Source organism: Condylostylus longicornis, unplaced genomic scaffold, assembly GCF_029603195.1.
Source record: "Condylostylus longicornis isolate FDR11 unplaced genomic scaffold, ASM2960319v2 ptg000027l, whole genome shotgun sequence".
NCBI lineage: Eukaryota > Metazoa > Arthropoda > Insecta > Diptera > Dolichopodidae > Condylostylus > Condylostylus longicornis.
In genome coordinates, this window is record NW_026577996.1 from 3,057,900 (window position 1) to 3,081,809 (window position 23,910).

At 23.2% G+C, this 23,910-nt stretch overlaps 1 protein-coding gene across 3 annotated transcripts; it reads left to right on the forward strand.

Annotated features, from left to right (window-relative positions):
- The first annotated feature begins 3,599 nt into the window (after positions 1-3,599).
- On the forward strand, positions 3,600-23,423 carry LOC129607204 (protein GDAP2 homolog). 3 transcript variants are annotated; one of them, XM_055518001.1, is made up of 9 exons: positions 3,600-3,754; positions 4,958-5,096; positions 7,057-7,190; positions 7,251-7,351; positions 21,240-21,393; positions 21,481-21,620; positions 21,692-21,746; positions 21,825-21,968; positions 22,816-23,419. In XM_055518001.1, the coding sequence occupies exons 2-9, from the start codon at positions 5,093-5,095 to the stop codon at positions 22,861-22,863; spliced, it is 780 nt and encodes a 259-aa protein (XP_055373976.1). In that variant the 5' UTR covers positions 3,600-3,754; positions 4,958-5,092; the 3' UTR covers positions 22,864-23,419. The 3 variants fall into 3 exon arrangements, with proteins under 3 accessions (XP_055373976.1, XP_055373975.1, XP_055373978.1); XM_055518000.1 differs by lacking the exons at positions 3,600-3,754; positions 4,958-5,096 and adding an exon at positions 5,930-6,038 and having other exon boundaries at positions 22,816-23,423; XM_055518003.1 differs by lacking the exons at positions 3,600-3,754; positions 4,958-5,096; positions 7,057-7,190; positions 7,251-7,351 and adding an exon at positions 16,267-16,567 and having other exon boundaries at positions 22,816-23,416.
- Positions 23,424-23,910: the final 487 nt, after the last annotated feature.

Sequence of the window (23,910 nt, forward strand, 5' to 3'; positions counted from 1 at the left end):
TTTTTAAACATTCGAAAGCTTCGTATTTATATAAACATGTATGTATGAATGGATGTTCATAAATGATTAAATTTGAGAATGTTAAAAATAAGTATATATGTACATATATACGTACATATTATATGATGTATAATAAATAAGGCACTCAGTTTTAGTGGTAAAAATTTTGTATAATAATTTGTTATAATTAGAGGGATTATTACTTTATTTATTGAAAAATTAAATTAGTTTTTATCAGTATGCCGTTATTGTTTAATGTAGATATTCGCACACAAGCATAATCATGATGCATACATTTACACATATTATGTATAGGTATGTAATAATAGAACAATTATATTAAAAAATTCTAATTATCTACTAACAGGTACTTTTTATTATGTGTGAATAGAAAAAAGTGTTTTATAAAAATATATGTACTAATTTAAGGCTAATTTAAATTAAATTTGATGTAAGTACAAATATACAAATTTTTATTATATATCTAATATGAAGCTGTTAATACAAAATAATTTTGACAACTTCAAAACTATTTAAATAAACTGTTATACATATGCATGAATGTACATATACATATTTTGTGTTCTTCAAGTTATGTTGTTGACTTTTTAAAAAAAGTGTGACTATTAAAATTAAAAGTGCAATTCCTTAGACCTAAAATCTAATATTACAATCATGCTAGATAATTACAGATAGTTACAATAATTTAAACAATTCTATGCGATTTTTTTGGTTTTATATGACTCCTTAAAATTTTTGTGGTGTCATTTTTCATTATTTATTGTATAATTTTTTTTCCCGCGGTTATCCTCTCTCGGAATCAACAAAATTCGAATTTTCATTTATGTAAATAATTCTGAAATATATTTTCTGAAAAATTACTTATCTTAAGTAAACTAATTAGTCGTCAAATTCGAACATGACGTTAATGCTTCTGTATTCAATTATTGTATAATGCAATTTAAGTAGTTTAATGACAATAATTTAAAATTTAAGATTTGGATCATTTGTATAATTTCTGCGTTTCTGTAGCTTACGGTTATTATATGAACAAAGATCAATTTCACTCCTGAATTTCTTTTAAATCTTACTACAAAGTTCACTACCCTTATTATAAGTACACACGTTCGACAATATATCTGATATTGTTAAATTCAGCTGAAACTTGCATTTATTTTCCAAATATATATATATATACATACATTGTATGTACTTATATTATACGTATTTATAATATAAGTACATACGTATATATATGTACCTATATTTATGCAAATAATATTGCATGTGAATATTCGAATATTTTTGTACAAAAATACTTGACAACAATTACTGAAAGACTAACTTTTTGTTTTGTATTCAAATCATTTTTGATATTTTAATTCATTATAATACATATTATGGTACATATACATTCATATATCTGTATAAAAAAAGGTGAACGAAATTATGAAAAATGAAATCGCTTGCAAACGCAAAAATAAAAAATGTTGAAAAATAAAAATACATAATGTTATTAAAAATTTAAACTTTAATCGTAAGCACACGCTTTTAATAATTAAACTAGAACAAGTCTTTAATTTCAATTAGTATTATATTATTTCTTTATTCATATACTGTGAGGGTATCATTAGATTTTAAACTTGTTAAACATTTAGGAGATATAGCTATGCCAAATGTTATATCAAGTTACACTTTGACTACATATTATCAGCTACTATGGACTTCTATGGAACTACTATGGAATCGATTCATTAAATAGTATACAATTCCTTTTGTAGCGTTTTTCAGTTTATTTCGGTAAAAAATCATTTTGCATTTTGTAGGAAACTTACAGGTTATTAAACGGGCTCTGCTCTCTTATAAGAAAAAAACTTAAGTACCTAACTAATTTGTTAATGGGAGTATGCGAAACCGAAAACAAATTTTATTTTTTTTTTGAAATTTTGAAAACTTCAAATTAATTATATGTATATAAATGAATAGTTTTAATATATTATTTTCTTATAGGCCGATTCTAAGTGTTTCTAAGTGTAAAATGTTTCACACTATCTAAGATGTATATATATATATATATATACTATATATGACTATGATATAAAAAAGAATGAATGTCAATACACTTTTAGGGCATTGAATTTCATCGTTATAATTTCTATACAGTTGATCGTTCCATATCGTATAATACAACAAACCTTGGTTTATTTTGTTCTCAATTTTTCTACGCTGTAATCCTATATCCAATATAATAAAAAATTTGATTGCAGTAAGAATATGAATGTATACTTACGTGTAAACTTAATTTATTTTGCGAAAATTGTCACATTTTTTTAATTATTTTATACCAACTAATTTTATATTATGCATAATGCATAAAGTTTACATTAAGCTTAATACAAAATAAGATGAAGACTTAATTTTTTTTTCTTAGAATAAAATAAAAAGAAATAAAGTATTATGGACCATAACATGGATTCTAGTGCGAGTTATGTAAAATATTAATTCGTCAAGATCTCGTTTCTTATACTCATGACAGTTCAGAACTATTAATATTATTTTTTCTGTTATTAATTCAATCTTCAGGTTCTAGTAGATAATTAAGATTTCTGAAATGGCATGATTAATTAACATAACTGAAATGGCATGATTATAAATAGCATAACGAACAGCAACTTAGTACATACAAAATTTTAGAAAACATACCCTATAGAGTATAGGTAAATCAATTTGAAACTTCAAAGATAGATATGCTTTTTTAAAGGTTATAAAATATTTAATTAAATTTAAAATTTTTGTTCATTTTAAAATAGTTAAAACAAATTTGAAACGGAAAATTGCGCATTTGATATGAGCTAGGACTCCCACCATTTGTAAGGAGCAATTAAAATAAATCACTTTCCTATATTTATGCAATTTTTTATTTTAAGTACTAAATTAGCAGACTATGTTGACATTACCATGTTAAATTTATTTTGACATTTATCGAAAATATGATTTAGTAATTTTTACAAAATATATAAGTATATGCATATTGTACTAAATTTTAATTTTAAAACTTTTATAATAATTTTTTTTTCATATAAAAAGCTTCTTACTTAAAAGCAAAATAAAATTTTTAAAATTGCTTCTGAGTATATTGTGGAAATTAAAAAAGTTTTCGGGAATGTGCAAACCAATTCCAGTCGCCATATTTGAAAAATTAGATATATTGTATTAAATTACATACATATATATTTTTTCGATATTATACTTATTATTTGGACATTAGACTCCGTTTCCAATCCAATCATAAATTGAAGTCAATCTGACAAGCCTTTATTTTTCTCTTTATTTTTTTTACTAGAATTAAATTCTCAAGTTAAACCAAAAGGAACGATTTAACATAAAAAAAATGTAGTTTCACGTAAAAAATTAAATTTCCTTGTTTTCTTAAAACTCATCAAAGTTAATGACAGTGTTGGTATTGTTGGTGTTAATAAAATTTTTCATTTGTTTTTAAAAAAGTTTTAGATATTTCCTTTGTACTGGCAATCTCAACATTCTAAATATTTGACATTTGAAGATTTTTAGAATTTCGTTATGCGCAATTGTAAGAAACGTCAAAAAGTGCAGGAAGGAAAAAAAAGTACAAAAAAGTTGGTGCAAAAAATATACAAATTCAATTGAATTTTTTATTTTTTAAATTAATATTTAATATTTTTAAAACTTTACACAATTATATCATCATTTGTTACTACAAAAAATCTAAAAACGGGTTAGTTTTGTGAAAAATCAATTTATTAAATAAGAAATTTGTAAAAACATTGTTGAGTAAAGAACACTCACATTATACTTACTAATTATTGTAATTATAGAATTGTTTTCTATAAAAATGTGTAAAATTGTTGAATTTTTTAAACTAAATAAAAAATTCCTCTTTTTCAACTAAAAATTTTCTAAATCTGAATTAGATAAGTTAAACTAATTAGATTTACAATTTCACCTTAACAAGCATATTTAAATGTATTGTCAGTGGCTTAATTAATTATGTAAAAAGAAAAAAGAACATCTTTTGGTAAATGGAAGAATAAAAATTGCAAAGTAGCAACTAGAACTTACATAAAACATACAAATATGATTTTGTTATACGTAATTCTACTAAGATTGCTTAATAGTAGTAATAAATTGTACATTGTTTTTCATATGGATTGAGAGAGATACCTACTTACATACTAACATTAAAAGAGTTAATGTTAAAATTTTCATGTTTGTATGATTCATAGAAGAGATAAAATATTTTTTTGTAACTTATATAATTCCATAGCCATTTATTTTTAAACAAAGAGTAGGTAGGTAGGTATATAAGTAATTTTTAAATTTTTATGAAGGCGAATGAATCGTATATTCTTTAAAACTGGTAATACAAAGGTTAAGTAAGAGATTCTTATGACGTAAAAATAAAACAATCTGGTACTAGATGATACCAATAACCTTGGTAGAAATTTTGCCCTTTCATTTCAAATGCTAAAATAAAAACAAAATGATTTTACCCTAAAAATATAAATGTAAAAAAATAACATAAAGTTTGCGTGTCTAGTGAATTTGTTAAGGTTTTCCCTTAAATAATGTTAAATAATAACTTAATATTTCTATTTATCTATTGATTAATATTTAATTTCGATTGCTTACAATATCTTCTAAAAATATAACTTTGGATTTTATAATAGAAAATATTAATTAAATAAAATTCAAAAGTTAATGAAATAGATTTTTACAGTTTTTTCTGAAGGTATACTTACTTAGATGCATATGAAGGAACCTAGCAATATTTTTACGTCCAATGGATTTAAAAATAACTTTTTTTTTTACAAAATATTTAATAGTTATTATAATTTTGAAACCTTTTTTTTAACAATTATCTTTACGTTAAGACCGTTTTGTTGATAAGTAAATTTTAATATTTTTCTTTCAATTTTAGGTGTGTTAACATAACAACTCCATTTCCAACTTCCTACTATGATTGAAATTTTGGAGTTTTAGTTCCTATTTTCACTTATTCATATTTTCGAGGAAAATTTATTTTGGATATTTAACATTCGTTTTAATACCTCCAATGGGTGAGTATCTTTTTTATAAAGAAATATATTTCTAAAACAATAAAACATTTGAATAATAAAATTGGGTAACCTGGTTCATATCACTTATATTCATATGAGTTCTTAAAAAAATAAAAAGTGAACGCATACAAATCTTTTCAATATTATAGATACTCTTCATAGAATTCATAAATATGTTACTTAAAAAATTTGGGTTTTGATGATTATGTATGTTCTTGTCCTTAATATTCAAAAATTCCATAATTCATTGTAGACTATATTCAAAAGGACGCGAAGAAAAAACAATCCAATCGCATCGTTTGCACAATTGTGTTACACTTTTTTACTCCTATTTATTAAATCCGAAGCTCTAAATTTTAATAGATGTATGAAGTTAGTGTAAAAAGTTATAAGGTTGTTTTTTTTTAATTTCCGGTACAAAGTATAATATTATCAAAAAAATTTTATTTCGAGCAAAATGTCTTCTTATTATAAAATGCACATTCACCAATTTTTCATCCCTATTTCTCCAAAACTATCTTTTTTGTGCTTCAAAATAGGGAAATCAATATTGAAAAAATTGTAATCCACCTTGTTTTTTTTAATTTCAGTTTAGTTTTAAAAATTCTGCATTAACATTAAAAATATATTTTTTCTTTTCATATGAGATTTTATATTGTCGGTAACATTCATTATTTTAAATAGAATTTTCTTATCTTTGTTTTTTAAACATTCCTATCTTCCTCATATCTTAATTAAGATTACATTATTGGTGAAAGATATTCAGATATGTCAATTACGCTGAATTTTAACGAGACATAATAGTCTTTAATCATTATTGCACTAGTGTTTTAATACTAAAAATTTAAATTTTTTTGTTTTTTCATTTTAATAAAAGTTACAAAATTTCTTTTTGAATATTTTCTAAAATGAATAAAGAACCACAACATTCTAAGGTTTTGTGTAAGTTTTTTTACAAATTAAATACCAAATACACATAGATAGCTAGTGTGGATTAGTTTTTCAAAATTATTTCTTTTGTAATTCTCTGAAATTTTGTTTTGAACTAAAAAAATTTAATAAATATTTTAATGTAAATATTTATTTATTTGGAAATGCATTTTACATTTATTAACAATTTAGTCCAAGAACAAAAACATTATTAGAAATTAGATTATCTTTATTCTTTATTTTTTACAAAAATTCTCTGACTTTTTTTAATATTTAAGAAGTTTAGTGTTTATTTAAAATCAAATATTGTTTACTATGAATATTCACGAATTTTCATTTTTTTTTCTTAATTATTTTTTAATTATCCTGTGCTAACAAGTGTATTAATTAATTTGCTTCGCTTGGTGTTCAACCTTTGCACACAATGTTCAATACTAACCTTAATAAAAAGTTGAAAAAATTTAAAAATCAACTGGAAATTATTGAGAAGTTTAAAATTTAACCATTATTATTTTTTTTGCCATTTTTTTTTATTTTGTTTATTTTTCTACTAAATTTACTTAACACTCTGCCGTAATGATTTTAACATACTGAAAAAGTGTTTATCATTTGCTTTCAAAATAAGGTATTTTATCTTAGCTCAAATAAAAATGTAAAATATATGATAGAGCACATCTGTCGCACAAAAAACAAAAAAAAAAGAGAAAAACGTAAAAAACGAAAGCAAAATAATTAAATTGTTTTAAAAATTGTATTAAAAAAGTTGAATTCTTTCCATTATCTTATACAAGTTATATTTGTAAGCTTTCCTACAAAGGAGTTTTCTTACCAGACAATTTCAAATCTTATTCTGACTATAACACTATTCATATTATTACTATTATTGTTATTATTATTTTATTTTTTTGTAATATTAAGTGAAAGCTATGATAAACGATTCTTTCGAATTTTCATGTATGTTTTAATTTTAAAAAAGTTACATGCAATTGCGATATTCAATTATATTTGATTCTTGTATTTTTAATTTCAGCTGATGATGATTCTGATAACTGTCCCCACGATTTTGACGATAACTATTCCGACTTAGAGCTAGGTCATATAAATGTTAATTCAAGTATGAGTTCTCATTTAAATATTGGACAACATTCTTTTTCTCAAATGCAGGTAAGAAATATTGAATGAAGGAAGTAGTAACATGAGTATTTATTTTATATTTTTTTTCAGGGTGATTTAGATAGACAACGTCTTTTAGGAGATCGCGGAAGAACCGATGTATATAAAAGCGTTATAGAAAATGGATTGGAAGGCATTGAACATCAAGAAAGGTTAGTGCCTAACTTTCAGTAAAATTTTTTTTCCCGTAATTCAGTATTCAATAAACTGAAACTTGAGAAATTTGTGTAATCTTAATTTTTTGATGCGAGAAAATTTTAGGTCCAGAAGTCTAATATTTTTTGAGGCAACATCTATTTTAATTGACTTTTGATGTCGCCAATTATTTTTAATTGGTTTTTTAGTCTGGTTTTTTAAGCGAAATATGCAATATTTTTTCTTTAAAAAAAGTAATTTTCATATACCTGGTTTATTTTGTTGGTTAAGTTTGTATACCTCTTGTTTGTTGTTTAAATTTGCGGTGGAAGATTTATGTACTAAAAATAATTTTTAATCTTGAATTTATTTAATTTTCTTGTGAAAAGTACATACAGATTAGCAAACTAAAAGATTAGAAAAAAGTATTCTTCAAAAAATTATTAAAATTATAATGTACAATATAGGGGGTTATTACAAAAATTTATAAATTATTTGCTACCGTCACGCGGATATTTTCTTACTATCTACCAAAACAAAATATGTTAATCTATTGAAGTAGCTGGTCGCTTCAAGAAGATAAAAAGCATGACATCAACAAGTAACTTATATTTCACGGAAGACTGGTAACTTGAAATTTAATATTTTTAAGGTTTCTTACAAGTGAAACTAGTCAGAATATTATAAATATTTTGTTACAAAATGCATTGAATAGAATGCAAAATTTAAAATGTATAATTAATTTTGTTTTCACAATTTTCATTTTTTACTTTTACTCTTAAGAATATTTTTTTTCTTGAATTTTTTAAAGAATAGAAGAACATTTTTTACTGGAAGTAGTTTTTTTTTCTTCATTAATGTTTACTTTGTTTATTTAGATCACATATCTGATTATATTATCGCAAAACATGTTATTATTTCGCTATTCAAAGCGCGAATTTTATAATGTTACACACATATGTATATGATACACATGTGCGCATATCTATACTAATTGTTTCTAAATAGCGGCATTTAATTTTAAGATTTTACTCAATTGTATTACAATAAATTTTTTTATATTTGATTTAGCAAAATATGCTTTATTCGTATTAAAAGTAAAGAATAAAAAATCAATTGAATTAATAATAAATATTTAATTGATAAATATTTTAGAACAAAAGTGTATTTTTCAAATTATACAAGACTTTTTATCTGAGAAAATCAAATATTCCTAGCTAGCATGATTTGATAATTTGTATAAACAACAACAACAACAGCACTATTAAATCATTTTTAATAATATGTTTTAATTAAATATGTTAATATGATTGTTGACGTCTGTATTTCATTTGTATTTCTGACATGATGTAATAATGTTGATCGAATGAACTGTAGTAACGCAAATGATACTTTTTAGGTTAGGTTTGATTTAAATTATTTAATCACCTTAATTAAATTAATTTGTATTCGTTTGATTAAATAAAATAAATATAGAATAAAATTAAATGTTAAATTTTAATTACAATATTTTAAAAATATTGAAAGAAGATTGAATCAACTGGAGAATATGAATTTAATTTTTTATAAAATATTTAAGATTCTTATAAATTTGTCTTACATGTATTTGAACAAGTGGCTAGTTACTATTTAATTTGGTTATTATATGGCCGTCTCTTAGATTTCTGTTATTCTAATAAGTTTAATACTAGAAATAATAGAAGAAATCAAGGTTGTTTTTTTTTCTAAACTACTTTTTGAAGTCATTGTATCAGAGTTTAAGAATTAGTAGTAAACATAAAACGTAAGCATAAAGTACACATATACAAAAAACATATTATTCCGAAACTTACTACATTATAATAAATTTACTAAGTGATTGAATAAAACGTTTAAATTAGGCACTGTGGCAATAAACTTTTTATACCTTAAAATAACGAAATCTGTGGTTTTTTATAACTTTTATTGCTTATTTTAATGGGTAATTTATAATTAATTCCATGTAGGTTTCAAAATTTAATCAACGTTACATAATCATGTACAATATTTTTTTTTAAGTTTAAATTTTTTTATAATGGGATTTTATCAGAATAAGTTCGTGTGTTTTTTTTTCTTTGAGGAGGATCCATGTATAATAGCGAGTAGTAAATATGCTATATGCAAGCTTTTCTTTAAATAATCCTAGTAAATCAAAAAGTTAGTTGAGTTTGTAAATACAATTTAACTCCAATTCTTTTTTGTGGGGGAAAAAGTAGGCGAAAAACTAGATTCCAGCACTGTTTAAATAGAATATTTTATTGTTGATTTTTTTATTTAAGATTTTTTCAATCAATTTTTCAACTAAAATAATAATAAAATTCTATTAGAGAAAAAATAAATTTTTTCTCATCTTTCCTTCTTTCTACTGTCAAAAATAATCTGCTTTTGTTCCGGTTATATTTCATCTAATTTTTACTATTTTCATTTTTATTTTCAAAACTTAAAATTTATTATTGAACTGCCCTCTGTTAGTAATTTATTAAATTTAATTTACATCATAAAACCAAAACGATGAGCAAAAAACGTAATAAACGCTCTTTTAATTTGTAGTTGTTTTTTATTTTGTTTTTTGAAAATTTTTGTCACGTTTTTATAATAAATAAAAAACGTACAAAATTTTTTGCAAAATCTTATGCAATATTTTTAATATTGACATTCAAACATTTTAGTTTTTATATTTTAATAGTGAAATTAAAACTTACTACCGAATATACCGAATGTGAATTTTAGGATTCAAATCATATTAATTTCTTGAATTGTAGACAACCATATTAATAAATTCAATGTGTCATCTATAAAATGTCAACTTGTAAATATTGCTGATGAATTATTTGTACATATGTATGTGTTCGCAAACATATTATAACCTTAATAAAATCAATGAGCAACAACCTGTTGATGAATTTTGAATTTTTTTTAGGGTTTTTGTAAAAAATTACAAATTTTAAAACAAATTTTTTTGTTCCACTTTTTTTTTTAGTTATAAAACGAAAATGCTCAATATGAAATTGAGAGTAATTTAAAGAGTGAAATTAAAATTAACTCAAATTTTCAATTCATGTTTTAATTTTTGCAGAATAGAGAGAGAGAGTATCAACGTCAAAGAATTCTTTTATTTTAGAATTTTTGTGTATTTCTAACAAAAATAGTTTTTCTAAAATCTTTAACAGAATATTTCAATTTCTTAACAACTTAATATTTATGTACATATATAGAATTTTAATTATTTTTGTTTTTTGTTTTCATTCTGTCATGATTAAGTTCATCTCATTTATTACTTTAAGATACTGGGGCTAATCTAAATATATCAAGCAGTTTTAAAATTTGGATTTTATTTGTTATCTTTAGTCATGAATATTTAAAGCAATAAATATTTTTTAAAATGAAGTAAAAAAACAATGCTGACTGTTTAACTTGTAAATAAAAACGCCGTAAATTAAAATGATTCATACGACGTAGAATTTACTCTTGATTTATGTTAATGCAAACACAGTTAATTAAAACAAAAGTAATTAAAAATAGTAAAAAAAAAAATTTTTATGATTTTATATTTTAAAATGCATTTGCATAATATTATTACATATTTTTCTTGTTTTTTCTTTTGAAATAAACATACTATGATTTTGAAGATTAAAAAGATGTTTGAAAGTTTAAGTTTACGAGAAAAAAAATTTATTACGCAATTTTTTTGTTTTGCTTACAAAAAAAAATATTTAGTTTTATATTTTACTGTTATTTTTTGAGAAAAGTTTTTGTTTAAGAATGCAAATTAAGATTCAGTAGTAAGATTAGAAAATGTGGACGTCTCACGCTACGGTAGGCCAAGGAGCTTCTGGGCGATTATAATCAGAAGTGGTATAGCAAGAAAATGAGAATGTAAGAACAAGCTCACGAGTCTTCTTACGGGATACTGCCGACTCAGGAGTCACATGAGGAGATTGAGTCTGAAAGGTGAGGGCAGTTGAGTAGACTGATGCACCTTCTTAATGAATATGATGGGTTTATTCACAGAACAAGGTGGGTTTGCAAAATCCATTTTATTACGTTTTGGTGGTGGGTTTGCAAAATGTAATAAAATGAATTTTGCAAACTCACCAAATTTCACATCTCGAGTTTTCAACGTCAGTTAATTTCCCTAAAGAAATGTAAATAAACTACTTTTAGTTGATATCGGTGAGTCGGCTTAATATTTTCCTAGTATTTTTGTTCCAAAATACTTTAATTGTAAATTAATCAAACTGGAAAAGTTTGCTCTTTATAAGCTTAATACAATTTTTTTTTTTTCAAATTTTTTATGAATGAATTTTCTACTTGGTATAGAATTTTGAATAGTAACAATTTTTCCGTAAACCACTGATTTTAAATAGAATTTTTGTAAGAAATTCTATTTAATGTTTACAAAAAGTTTTCCATTCCATATGATTAATTGATTTTAACATTATTTTGTTATTTTTTTTTTTTTGTATATTTTCCTAGGTCACGCACTTAAATTCAATTTCTCTTTATTTCTATATTTGTAAAATATTTTATTTTACACGTAATTCACAAAAATTCTATGTAAGCAATTTTCCATAAAAGGAAAAGTAGAAATTAAGAAAAAAAAAAAATAGAAACGAAAAATAATTTTTTTTCTATAAATAGAATGAAATAGTTTTAAAAATATTTTCCTATCAAATACAAAATTTCGATATTAGATTGAAATTACATTCAGCACGTGAACTTGATAATTTCGTCGGCTGAGAAATAAAACAGTGTATAAAAAAAGGTATAGTTTTGAGTAAATCGCGTTTGAAGTTTTTTGCAAAATGAAAATGAAGTTTCGAATCTAAAATCTTCCGATTGTCATCTTTGACTATCCTGAAAAGTTATGTTAAACATTTTTGGGGGAATAAATAGTTTATTTGCATAAATTTGATTAAATAAATTTTTGTAGATCTTAGAGGTTTGAAATTTCTTGGTACTTCTTACACTATTTTATTTTTGGTAGAAATTGTATGAAGAAAGTTATACACTGTTTCATTTTAATTTTTTTGTATGGTATACACCATTTCATTTTTATTTATACGTTATTTTATTTTGTAAAAAATTAATATAATTTGAGAAACAAAATTAACATTACATACTTTAACTCAACGTATGAAAATATAAACAGGTATTTTTATCGATATTAATGTAACATGAAAAGTCGTAAACAAAAATAAGTAATATTAACATAAAAGATAATTCAAATGTACATTATTTTTTCTACTTGAAATTTTGAAACTTAGTTTTAAAAATTAATTATAGCTCTTCAACCTCGTCTTCTGAATAGCTTGGTTTCTTTAATTTAGATAAATTATTTTTAGATGAGGCTTTTTCTGCCAAGTTTTGATAAAATGCTACTGAATGTTTCTAACTAAGATTGATTGATAATGTTTTCATATTGCGCACATGAAACGAGTAATTAAATTTTGTATTAAAGATTCTTTTATAAGTATGCTAGCCAACTTTTATGTGTATTTTATAATGCTTAAGTTAAGCTTTTTTGCAAACGGTTTTACCATACAATGTATAACAAGGCGTAAAATTTTTTCGAGACATTCGCGGTCGTTTTCTTGTATATACTTTGTGTGTGAAAGTATGTTTTAGAAATAATCTTTTCTTTCCATAATCACCCAGCTTTCAATACGAATTATTACTATTAATTCTTGCATCTTAAGGAAATTTTTCAACGCAATTGTGTTGGCAGTTGCAAATTCCGTTGTAACGTTCTTTTGCTTTGAATTCTTTCTTTTTTAATATATTTTATTGCTTTTTTACATTTTCACTTAGATTAGTACTTTATAAAATTTTTTCGAGTAGTGTTTCCGGTGATGTAGATGTAATGGCTTCATTATCAAACGTGTAGTCTATAAAACATTCTGTAAGTTTTTCTGGTTCCGCTTCACCCGTTTCAGATGCTGAACTCTTGCTAGGTTCATAATTGTCATCAGAAAAAGAAGAAAAGTCTGTAATAGAATTTTCTGGTGACTTCTCGAAAAATGTTACCACTTCTTCATCATTAAAATTTTTATTCCTTTTCTTTTTACGTAACACAACAAAATTATTTTAATTGTTGTGAGTATAAAATTTTGCCTTAAATTATTATTAAATACTCGTATTTGCTTCACTTATTAAAAAAAGTTATAACTTTAAGTTCTGTACTGATCAACAAAATCCAACAGAATACTTATTTGTTAAAAATATTTGTCTTATACATGAAGATGCATATAGAATTAAGCAAAATTAAACAAGTATAATGTACATATGTACGTTTGTTTTGTACGCTGTTTTATTGCATTGTTTGCCAGGGAAGACGATTCAAAATTCAAAATTAAAGTAGTGTATAAGGCAATATGAAACAGTGTATCAAATTCTTACACCGTTTTACTTTTCAGTTTATTGCAAAAATTTTTTTTATTAAAATTTAAAAAGCGTGTAAAAGTAACATACACTTTTTTATTTGGTATTGAAATTAACAACTGAATGATAAATTTTCTACCAAAATAGTGTAAGAATTCATTACATTATTTTAAATTTTGTAAAAAGTTACGGTTTGGAAATAAAACAAAGTAAACGCATTTTACGCTATTTTGTTATTAATTAGTTTCTAAAAATGCTTTATACAATATTTTCGTTTTTATTTAAAAAGTATGTTAGAATAAAAAGATAGAGAAATATAAAGTAACTCAACTTATAGAATCGACTATGGAGAATCCAATGGTAATAAAATCGGATAACGACGTATAAATGTTATACGCTGTTTTCTTTCTCAGCCGACGATTTGTATATGTATGTATGAATATGTAGTTAATGTTCATTAATTTAAAATGTACTCTACTTTTTTAAAAATAGCAATAAAAATTGTTAACTTAAGCTATTTTTAAAGAAAGTTAATAAAACTGGAGCATTTAGGAAATTTTATTTTAATTTTATGTTAAACGTAATTTCATGACGTCATGATTGATTTTTTGTTTTTCCAGTATACAAACACAGAATTTTATTCAGTCTTATATGCATGTGTGTACTTATTTTTTTTTTTTTTGAAGAATGAATAGAAAATCAAACATTCAACATATCAAAGCTTTTTTGTGTATCCTTCAAGTTAATGTTCGATTAAAAATAATAAATCACAAAAAGGATGATTCATTTTTATCTTTTTCCTCTTTTTTTATTTTTATTTTACACAAAATTAACTCAAAAAAACTCTTATGAAATTTCATTAAATTTGAAATTTATAAGTGCGCATGTTAACAAATATAAGCTTTTTTTCTTGCTTCTTTCAAAAAATCTACTCCTTACTCATGTATGACAAAAAACAAAAACAATATTGCTGTATAACAATTTTGTACAAATTTTATAAATTTTAAGATTGAGAAAATTTATACCGTAAATTTTTATATTACTTTCTCACTTGTATTTCTCTTACTGTACACTCCTAATGGAAATGGAACAAAATTAATTTTCTAAGATAAAGGTTTAAAATTTGGGGCCAGATTGTGTTTTTCGGAAAAGTGTATACGAAAAGTATTCGATTTTTAAACGTAAGAAGAATGATTGTTTCCAAAATACTGATATTAAATTTATTTTCGTAAAAGTTTAAGTCATAGATGTTTTTTAAAAGAATATTCAATAAAAATGTAAACAAAGTAAACTCACAACGTAATATGGGGTTGATTATAGCAATACTGTCATTTATTTCTTTAAAAATGACTTCGTTTTCAGACTAACCGAACGCCCCAATCAAAATGGTATAATTGTACATTAAAAAAGAAGCAATTAACAGTCCAAAACGCGAAAAAAGTTTCTTTTTTAATTTATAGGTTTAATATTGACGTTCTTTAGCATAATTGATAAAGAAAACGGACTTTTAAGAAAATGAATTCTACCAAAGAAAAAACAGTGCGAAGCAAAAAAGATCACATTTAATCGTCATCTTTGAGAAAAAATTCGACAACTTTAACATTTTCTTTCATTTCTTGAAGAAGTTGTTTTTTGGTCAATTACAGAATTTGCGTTCCCTTTACATGCTCAAACTACTAATGAGTAGCCAAAATTGAGCAAAACTACCTCGAACAGATACTTGGAGGATCTGTTCAGTTACGTTATTTTTTTCCGGTAATTTACAGCAGGTGGATCGTATATTTTCGGAGTTATTTTAGCATTTCATTACAATATTTGAAATGTCTTCTTTTTTTGATTGAATTTAAAAATTAATGTTATATTTTACTCATACATACCGAAAGAGACCGTTCCATTTACATACTACTTTCATAGTGAGTTTGAATAGCGTTTCTAATTGAAACAGATGAGTGAATAAAATGTCACTTTATAGTTGAGTTATAATTCACTCTCTCTTAAGAGCAATCCGCTCATGTAGAGTATATAACAATATTTCTAACAACAAATAAAGATCAAAATTGTTACATGGTTTGTAAATTTTTCATTTTTTCCTTTTGTGTTCTCAGTACACAATTTGACAAAATGTGATTTTAGAGCTTTTTTGTTTTTTTTTTTTTGTTCACATTCATGTACAGACACAATTGAATTAAAGTTTTGCACTTAAAAATACAATATGAATTTTAATTGTATCAGTTTAAGGTGTAAATTTAGTGAGTTCGGATTATTATAAATAATTTTTTTTTATTTTGCTCTTGAAGCAAAAATTTTGTTTTTTCATGAGAAAGAAAACTTTAACTGTGAATAATTTTTATTTATATTTTTTGGAAATTTGAAAAATTTTCTCATATTATTTTTGAATTTTGCATTTATTTTTTTTTGAAAAATTTTCTAAAATTATAAGTGATTTTTTTGTTTTTTTTTTGTTATTTAATTTCCGAAAATTAAAAATAAATTTTTTGTTTTTTGAAAGTTCAAGGTTTAAAACCGTATTTTTTGTATAGAAAAAATAAAATAAAAACTTGTGATTGTTATAAAATTTACTATTGAAAAATTTTACAAAAAAAAAATTTATAATTTCTTATTTAAAGAAAAAAAAATTTAGCCGAAAAATTGACGAAAAAGTGTTTGAAAATATTGATTTTTGTTTTTAAAATAAGAAAGAATAATTAAGAAAAAAAACAAAACTTGAAAATGATGGAAAGCACAACCATTAACTTAGATTCATTGCAACCGTATGGAGCAAATGATTCAAAAATTGATGGACCAGATGATGAATTTGAGTCACCAGAGAAAAGGTTATTAAGATAAAGAAATTTTCTATTCAAAGTTAAAAATTACGGAAGGAAAAATACGCAATTGATTTAGATAAATTTCGTCACACTTGTAAAATTATTTTGATTAATTTTTAACTTTTTTCCATTTTAACTATTTTATAAAGGTTAGAATTGAAGAAAATAAAAAAAAATTGTGAAGTGTTAATAAAATTTCTACATAAATTGAAGAATTTTTATTTGGAAGTAATGGAAATTTTTTTTTCTCCAAAAATTTTAAATTTTAAGAAAAATCAGTGGTCGTCTTCTTTGAACTTCTTTTTTTCTCTAATGCGTAATAAGTTTTAAAATTATCGCATTTTATTAATGAAAATATTCTTAATTTTCTCATAAAACTTTAATAAAATTTTAATTAATATAAGAGTTTTGAAATTCAATTAATAAAATTAATATTATTCTATTCTTATTGTGATTTAAATATACGATTCGGAAAATACATTTTTTTTCATAATATTAAAAGAAGAAGTTGAAATGGGGTAAATGTCGATAGGGCGATAAGGAGAATAAGGGAAAAATGCCAAATGAGTAGAATGAAAACACATCCAAATCACTAATCCCAACAATAATATTTTAATGGTTCAAAATAACGGTATATTTCTTTGTTTTGTTAGACAAAAATTTTTTTTTGGTTCATTCTTGTTTGTTTGTTACAATTCATAAAATTTAATCAATTATAAATCGATTAATTCGAAAACATAAAATCAAATATTGTTGGAAAATTGCATTTGTGTATTTTGTGCATAAGATTTTTGTGAAGACCACATTCGACTCATAATTTTCTGAGAAGAAAATTAACTTTGATTGTATTACGTAGCGCACAAAATTTATTACCGGAAATAAATATTCGATTCCAATTAAAACGGAGTTTTCTTTTATGTAAATCACAAAAGCGAATAAGTTTTTGGGGTTTTATATATGCTGTATAATATGGAATAAGATTTTTGGGCTGTCGATTTGGTATCTAAAAATAGAATTCAGTATTGCAAAGAGATTTATTTATTTAAGCAGAGTAACAAAGGGATATTATATCATTTTTAGATTTTTATAATGTAAATCCAATCTGTTTTACGATTTTTGTAGTAAAAATATGAAAATTCAATTAATTTTACCGAATTTTTAAAAATTTTAATTTTTCCAAAATCTTCTTTTGTAAATTCTCTCTCATATCACTTATACACACCCATATGACCAATTCATGGTTAATAAATATTATGAAAAGTATAAGTTAATATTAAATTTTATTTACTGTGCAATATTAATGGAGTGATACTTGTTAATTATAGTGAATTTTTCTTAGAACTAGTATTGTTTTTGAGAAAATTGTAACAAAAATAAAACACCCCGAAGCGTTTAACAAAACACATAAAAAAACAGAAAACACACAATTAAGATTAAACGCACAAATTAAGTTTTTTTTTTATAAATGAAGTTCGAATTTTAAAAGTGCTCTGTTTTAAATTAAATAAAATTCTCCTTGATTTTTAATATTTACTAAACCTTATAAACCAATTGTATAAACACCCCAAGGCAAATGTTATTGAAAAGATTTTTTTTTTTTTCAAACTGCAAACAAAAAACTCATTTTTATTTTGTAAAATTTCGAAATTTTACAAATTTCTCTTAAGATTTTGCAAATTTCTCTAAAATTTTCAACATTTGTTTTTTAACCTTGTTTCATTTTTGTTACAAAAGATTTTTTTTTTTTTTTACATAATTTGTAAATAAAAAAAAAGTACATATTTTATTTATTGCTTATTAAAATAACTAGTTTATTAAAATATTATTGATAATTTCAAGTTTTTGATTACAAAACAAATTTAATTAATTGAAGCATAGAAAGAAAAAAAGAAACAGAATTAAAATGCGACGCACTACTCACTTTATAATACATAAAGTACATTTAAAAAGGTTGTGATTTTGTTATTGTATTTTTGCAGTTAAACTATATTTGTACACCTATAATAAGTATACGATATTACTGTAATATATATATGTGTATGTACATATGTAAGTAATTACGATATAAATTGTTTGCATTTAATTTTAGCATTCATTTTATTTATTCTTCTATATTTTGTATTAAAAAATTTATCTAAAGCGTAAATATTTTTACACCTTTTCAATATTATTAAAAAAATTTGTAATTCTAATTAAATAGTAAGAAGAATTTGTAAATAATAATGATGAATTAAATGTAAAATTATTTAAAAAATATAAGAAGTTTTTAAATAAGTAATTTTCCACATATTGTTAATTTAAATGCGAAAATATAAATTTGGAAAATTTTTTTCTTTTTTCAATGTAAAACGTACATTGAAATTTTTATAATATTATAATATTTTTTATAATAGTTCATGTATTTAATTGATTATTATTATTATTATTATTAATTTATTTGTCATTCAAAATTGTCATCTAGAAATAACCTGTATATTCAAGATTCAATAATTGTCACATTTGAAATTCGAGATTAAAATCAGTTTTAAATACAGACTGTTCTGATATATGTATGTCATTGCGTTTTGACGTATAGGTATTAAGAATTTTTGAAAAATGATTCAGTAAATTAGTTATCTAATTTGTCAAGCTACATACTTATACGTTTATGTTATTCATGTAATTAGATAAAAAAAAATACTATTTTTGTACTTAATTTTAATTAGATAAATTATCTAAAAACATATTTTTAATTAACTAAAGAATTTCTAGAAAAACAAAATCAATATTAATTATTTTCAAACTATACATGAACTAAGATAAGGTACATTAGCTTGGTTTTAGGTAGCAAAACAATCAATAAGCCGTATGTACAATAATAGAAATATCCTGTTTAAACACTTGACCTTTATTTAACCTTAATAGGATATGTATAAGTAGCTCAGGAAATATAGATATTTAAATCATAAGATAATTATACTCTCAATGCTTTAAACTGCGTATATGCAGTTATCTTCAAAATGGGAAATTTTTTTTGGTGCGTATTAAGACTAATATAATGGAGAGAAGGAAAATATATTTTTTTTAAATAATTACCTTAATATTAATTTAAAATTATAAGTACAATAAATATATTGTTATTGCTTACTTATAGAATACAATAAAACTCTCATTAAACAGAAAGTTCTTTATCGAGTCTTTAGCAGGGCTACTATTATATATAAACTCATTTCATTATAAGTTTAATGCCTCCCATAAATGGTCCTGTATAAAAAGAAATTACAAAAGAATTTGGGAAACGAAACCTCAAATTAGAGCTAGTGATAATTCAAGTCTTACTAAGTGTAGTAGTTTCTATACAAATACGTGAATCGTTAAACGAATATATAAAAATATAGGCACTATATTACGTTTTTCATAAAATATACAACGCAAATTTATCAATTTATTAAGTTTTATAATCAAATTTCGTATACAATATTGCATATTCATACAATGTACTTAGACATATCAATATATTTGTATAATATTTGTGGGTGTATGTATATGTTATCGATCCTTATATAAAGGATTTTTCTTAATTATAATGCAATTTTAAGAATACTTGTATATTCTACTACAAAAAGTTAACAAAATCAATAAACTTTTTATAAATTTTATAGAATAATTTTTAAAGGAAATTAAATTATATTAAATAGAAATTTTTTTTTAATTTTTAAGCACTCATGCACTCATTTGTGACAGTTTTTTTTTTATTTTTATTTTTCTTTTGATTTGGTTCTATGTTTTGTATGGAGGGGTTTAGTAAGTCGTTAGTATAAAGTGCTATATAAAGTGTCACTTGAGCGAGTTGCAAAAATTTTTTAATACCTGGTTTGTTTGTTAAAAATAAAGGAAAAATGGCTGTAATGTCAAAAAATAAATGTGATTAGAATTAATTAATTAAAGTTGGAAAATAATAAAAAAAATTTTCTCAAAATTAGACACTGATGTGAACTCTGAAAAACTCTGCCATCTAGCGTATTTAAATAATAACAAATTTCATTTCAATAAGTTTACAGTACCGCCTTTTGAAAATTTTGTTTATTTTACAAAACAATGTGTCTATATGGTTCTAAAATTAAAATTTTTCTTTCATATTTAAAATTTCATAATTAAATTAGCATAAAATTAGTTTAGCACAAAAATAATTATTTTAACGGCAATACGTTAAAAAATTTATGACTAATTAAGAAATCTTAATAGGTACATACGAGTATTCCACATGTAAGCTAAAAGAAGAAAACAAAACAATGCTATTTGCAATAATGACAAAAATTTTAAAATATCAATTTCGTGACGACCAATTTACATTTTGCTTAATTTTATACATACTCTAATATTTCTTTTGTTTTATGACTTTTTTTATGGAAAGTGTTAATTTTATTTCCTGAATTCAGTAGTTGAATAGCTTCTGTACATCAATCTTTTTAGCTCCTAACTGTGATTTTTCATCAAAAAAAAAACACGTGAAAATTTTATTGGCAATTAAAAAAGTAATTATTATTAATAGTTATATTAACTCCAACTTCAGCCACTGTTATTAAGTCCTACAAAATGTGTCAAAAGTTGTTATAAATGTCAAAAATATAAATTTATGCTAGGAGCTAGGCTGTTTATTTTGTGTATTAATATAAATGTATTTTTTTTTGTTTTTCAGGTATGACAGGCTATTACATAGAGCTAAAACAGAAGATTTAAGTGAAATATCCGGCATTGGGTGCTTATATCAAAGTGGTGTTGATAGACTTGGCAGGCCAGTGATTGTTTTTTGCGGCAAATGGTTTCCAGCTCAAAATATTGATTTAGATAAAGTATATTGCATATACATACATATAAAATATATTAAATTTATTTATTATTTAATTAAATTTTAAAATAAATTTAATTTTTATTATTAGGCTTTATTATATCTAATCAATTTGTTGGATCCAATAGTGAAAGGTGATTATGTCATTGCATACTTCCACACTTTAACATCTGCAAACAATTATCCTACATTTAAATGGCTGAAAGACGTTTACACTGTACTTCCATATAAGTAAATAATTAATTTTTGTATTTATTTTATAATTTAAATTAACATTGGAATTTTTTACAATATTATATTAGATACAAAAAAAATCTTAAAGCTTTCTATATTGTTCATCCTAACTTTTTAACAAAGGTAAAATTTCGATTTTTATTGTGTTTTTTTCTTTGTTTTTCCAAAAATTTTTGAATTCTAACCGTTAAACTATTTTAGATGATGACCTGGTGGTTCACAACATTTATGGCGCCTGCTATAAAAGCTAAAGTACATTCCCTTCCTGGAGTCGAGCACTTATATTCAGCAATTTGCAAGGACCAACTCGAAATTCCAGCATATATAACCGAATATGATATGACGGTAAATTTAGGATAATTTTATTTGTTATTGGTTATAGTTTATTTCATAAAATATTGGGGCTTATTCTTAGTATCGAATCACTAAGTGAAAGCGAATCATTTGTATGAATTGGTTTATGTTTACAATAATAATATCTGATTTTTTATGATAATTGTCTTTATCACTTCGTAATTCGATACTCAGGATAAGCCCCATTGTATTAATAACAATTCACTATCTTAGAAAGACAATTAATCGTTAATATGACAAAATTTTAGTGAATCGTAGTAACTTTTGTTTCGTAACCTAAAATTCAAATATCTTTTTCTTTTAGAATGCCATAAAGAACTTGACTTGATGTCATAATTTAAATTCTTAAGGTCCTATTTTATTGTTAATTAAAACTGTTATCTGCAACATGTGTTAATTTGTTTGAAAAGTAAAATTTTAAAAACAAAATATTAAATTAAACTGTTCTAAGTTTTACTAAGATGAATTTTTTTTTGAAATTTTCAACTAAACATGACTGATTTTGAATTTGAAAAGCTCTTCTCCAAAAGTATCAAACTACAAAGTGCATTCGGTTAAAGTAGGTTTAAGTAATCAATACAATAAGAGTTTTTATATTTATTATTTGAACTTGTTTTGTTATTCTTAAGTACACCAATTATATTCTACTTATGGATAGTTTTATCGTAATATTATTTTATTAATTATCTCTAGATTACCTGGATATTTTTTATTTTATAACAAAGAAAATATATTGCACCATAAAATATCCAATTGAATTTACCTTATCTAAATTAATAATATTCATAAAATTTAATATTTTTAATTAATCCTTTTTTTAAATTTATTTTCATTTTAGATAAACGGACTGCATTATTTTCAGCCAATAGCTCAGACACCGTCATAAAACTAATTTGCCGCTTATGTCTCCTCTAACGTATATGTATTTCGTATTTAAGTTAATTATTTACGATATTTTTGTGAGATGTTTGTTTTTCTTAGTTTTTAAAAAGCTATATTGCATTATAAGAAAACATACATTAAAACAGAACATTAAAAAAAAAGAAGAATTTAAAGTATTTTCATTACTAAGTCTATTAAATAAAAATCTAAATACTTACTAAAAAAAAACAAAAGAATTAACAAACTAAGTTACATAAACAAAAAAACCTAGGTGTATAGAAAATTAATTCTTATGAACAAGTTTATTAAATTTTTAAATTACGTTTATAAGGTTTGTTATTGCGGTTGTAGATTATTGATGTTGAAAAAAAAACTACAAAACACAAAAAAAAGTTAAAAAAATAAATAAAAAATAAGTAAAATAATAAAAGAAAAGATCAAAAAAGTTTTTAGACCGTAAAATAAAATTTATCTATTTGTTGAAAATGCAATCGCATTTAACTAATAATAATGATATAGAAAACTAAAAATTATTATATATATAATTTAATTGTAAAACGTACTAACTTAAAAGTATAAGATATATAAATGAAAAAGAATCAATTGTTAATAATAAAGAAAAATATACAAATGGTTTTTCGAAAAAGAAAAAAAATTTTGAGTCTCGTTTATTCTTTTTTATTATTATGTACTACTCGTATTATTAAAATTTAATAATTTTGTGTAGTTATCTATGAAATTAGAATTATTTTGAAAATTTTATTTCTGTTGCGAATTTTGTAATAATACCTTGCAATACATTTAGTCAATTAAAAAAGTTAATTTCTTCGATTTTTGAGCAGTTTTCATATTTTTGAGCAGTTTTCGAAAATCCAACTCATAAAACAAGAGCAGCTCCCCTATCTGTAAATATCGATGAAGAACTTGCCATTCAGCATAATAAATTCAATGAACGCTCGCATTATGCAACTAAACAAAGACTTTTGAATATACACAGTTCCAAAGTACGAAGCAGTGTTGTTCAGAAGAAGATATCAAAAGTTTAGTTTTT

Coding starts and splice junctions, on each gene's coding strand:
- LOC129607204 (XM_055518000.1), top strand. CDS start 6,005: ATGAATAAAGAACCACAACATTCTAAGGTTTTGT. Junction 21,621..21,691: donor TACACTGTACTTCCATATAA/GTAAATAATTAA, acceptor ATATTATATTAG/ATACAAAAAAAATCTTAAAG. Junction 21,969..22,815: donor TAACCGAATATGATATGACG/GTAAATTTAGGA, acceptor TTTTCATTTTAG/ATAAACGGACTGCATTATTT.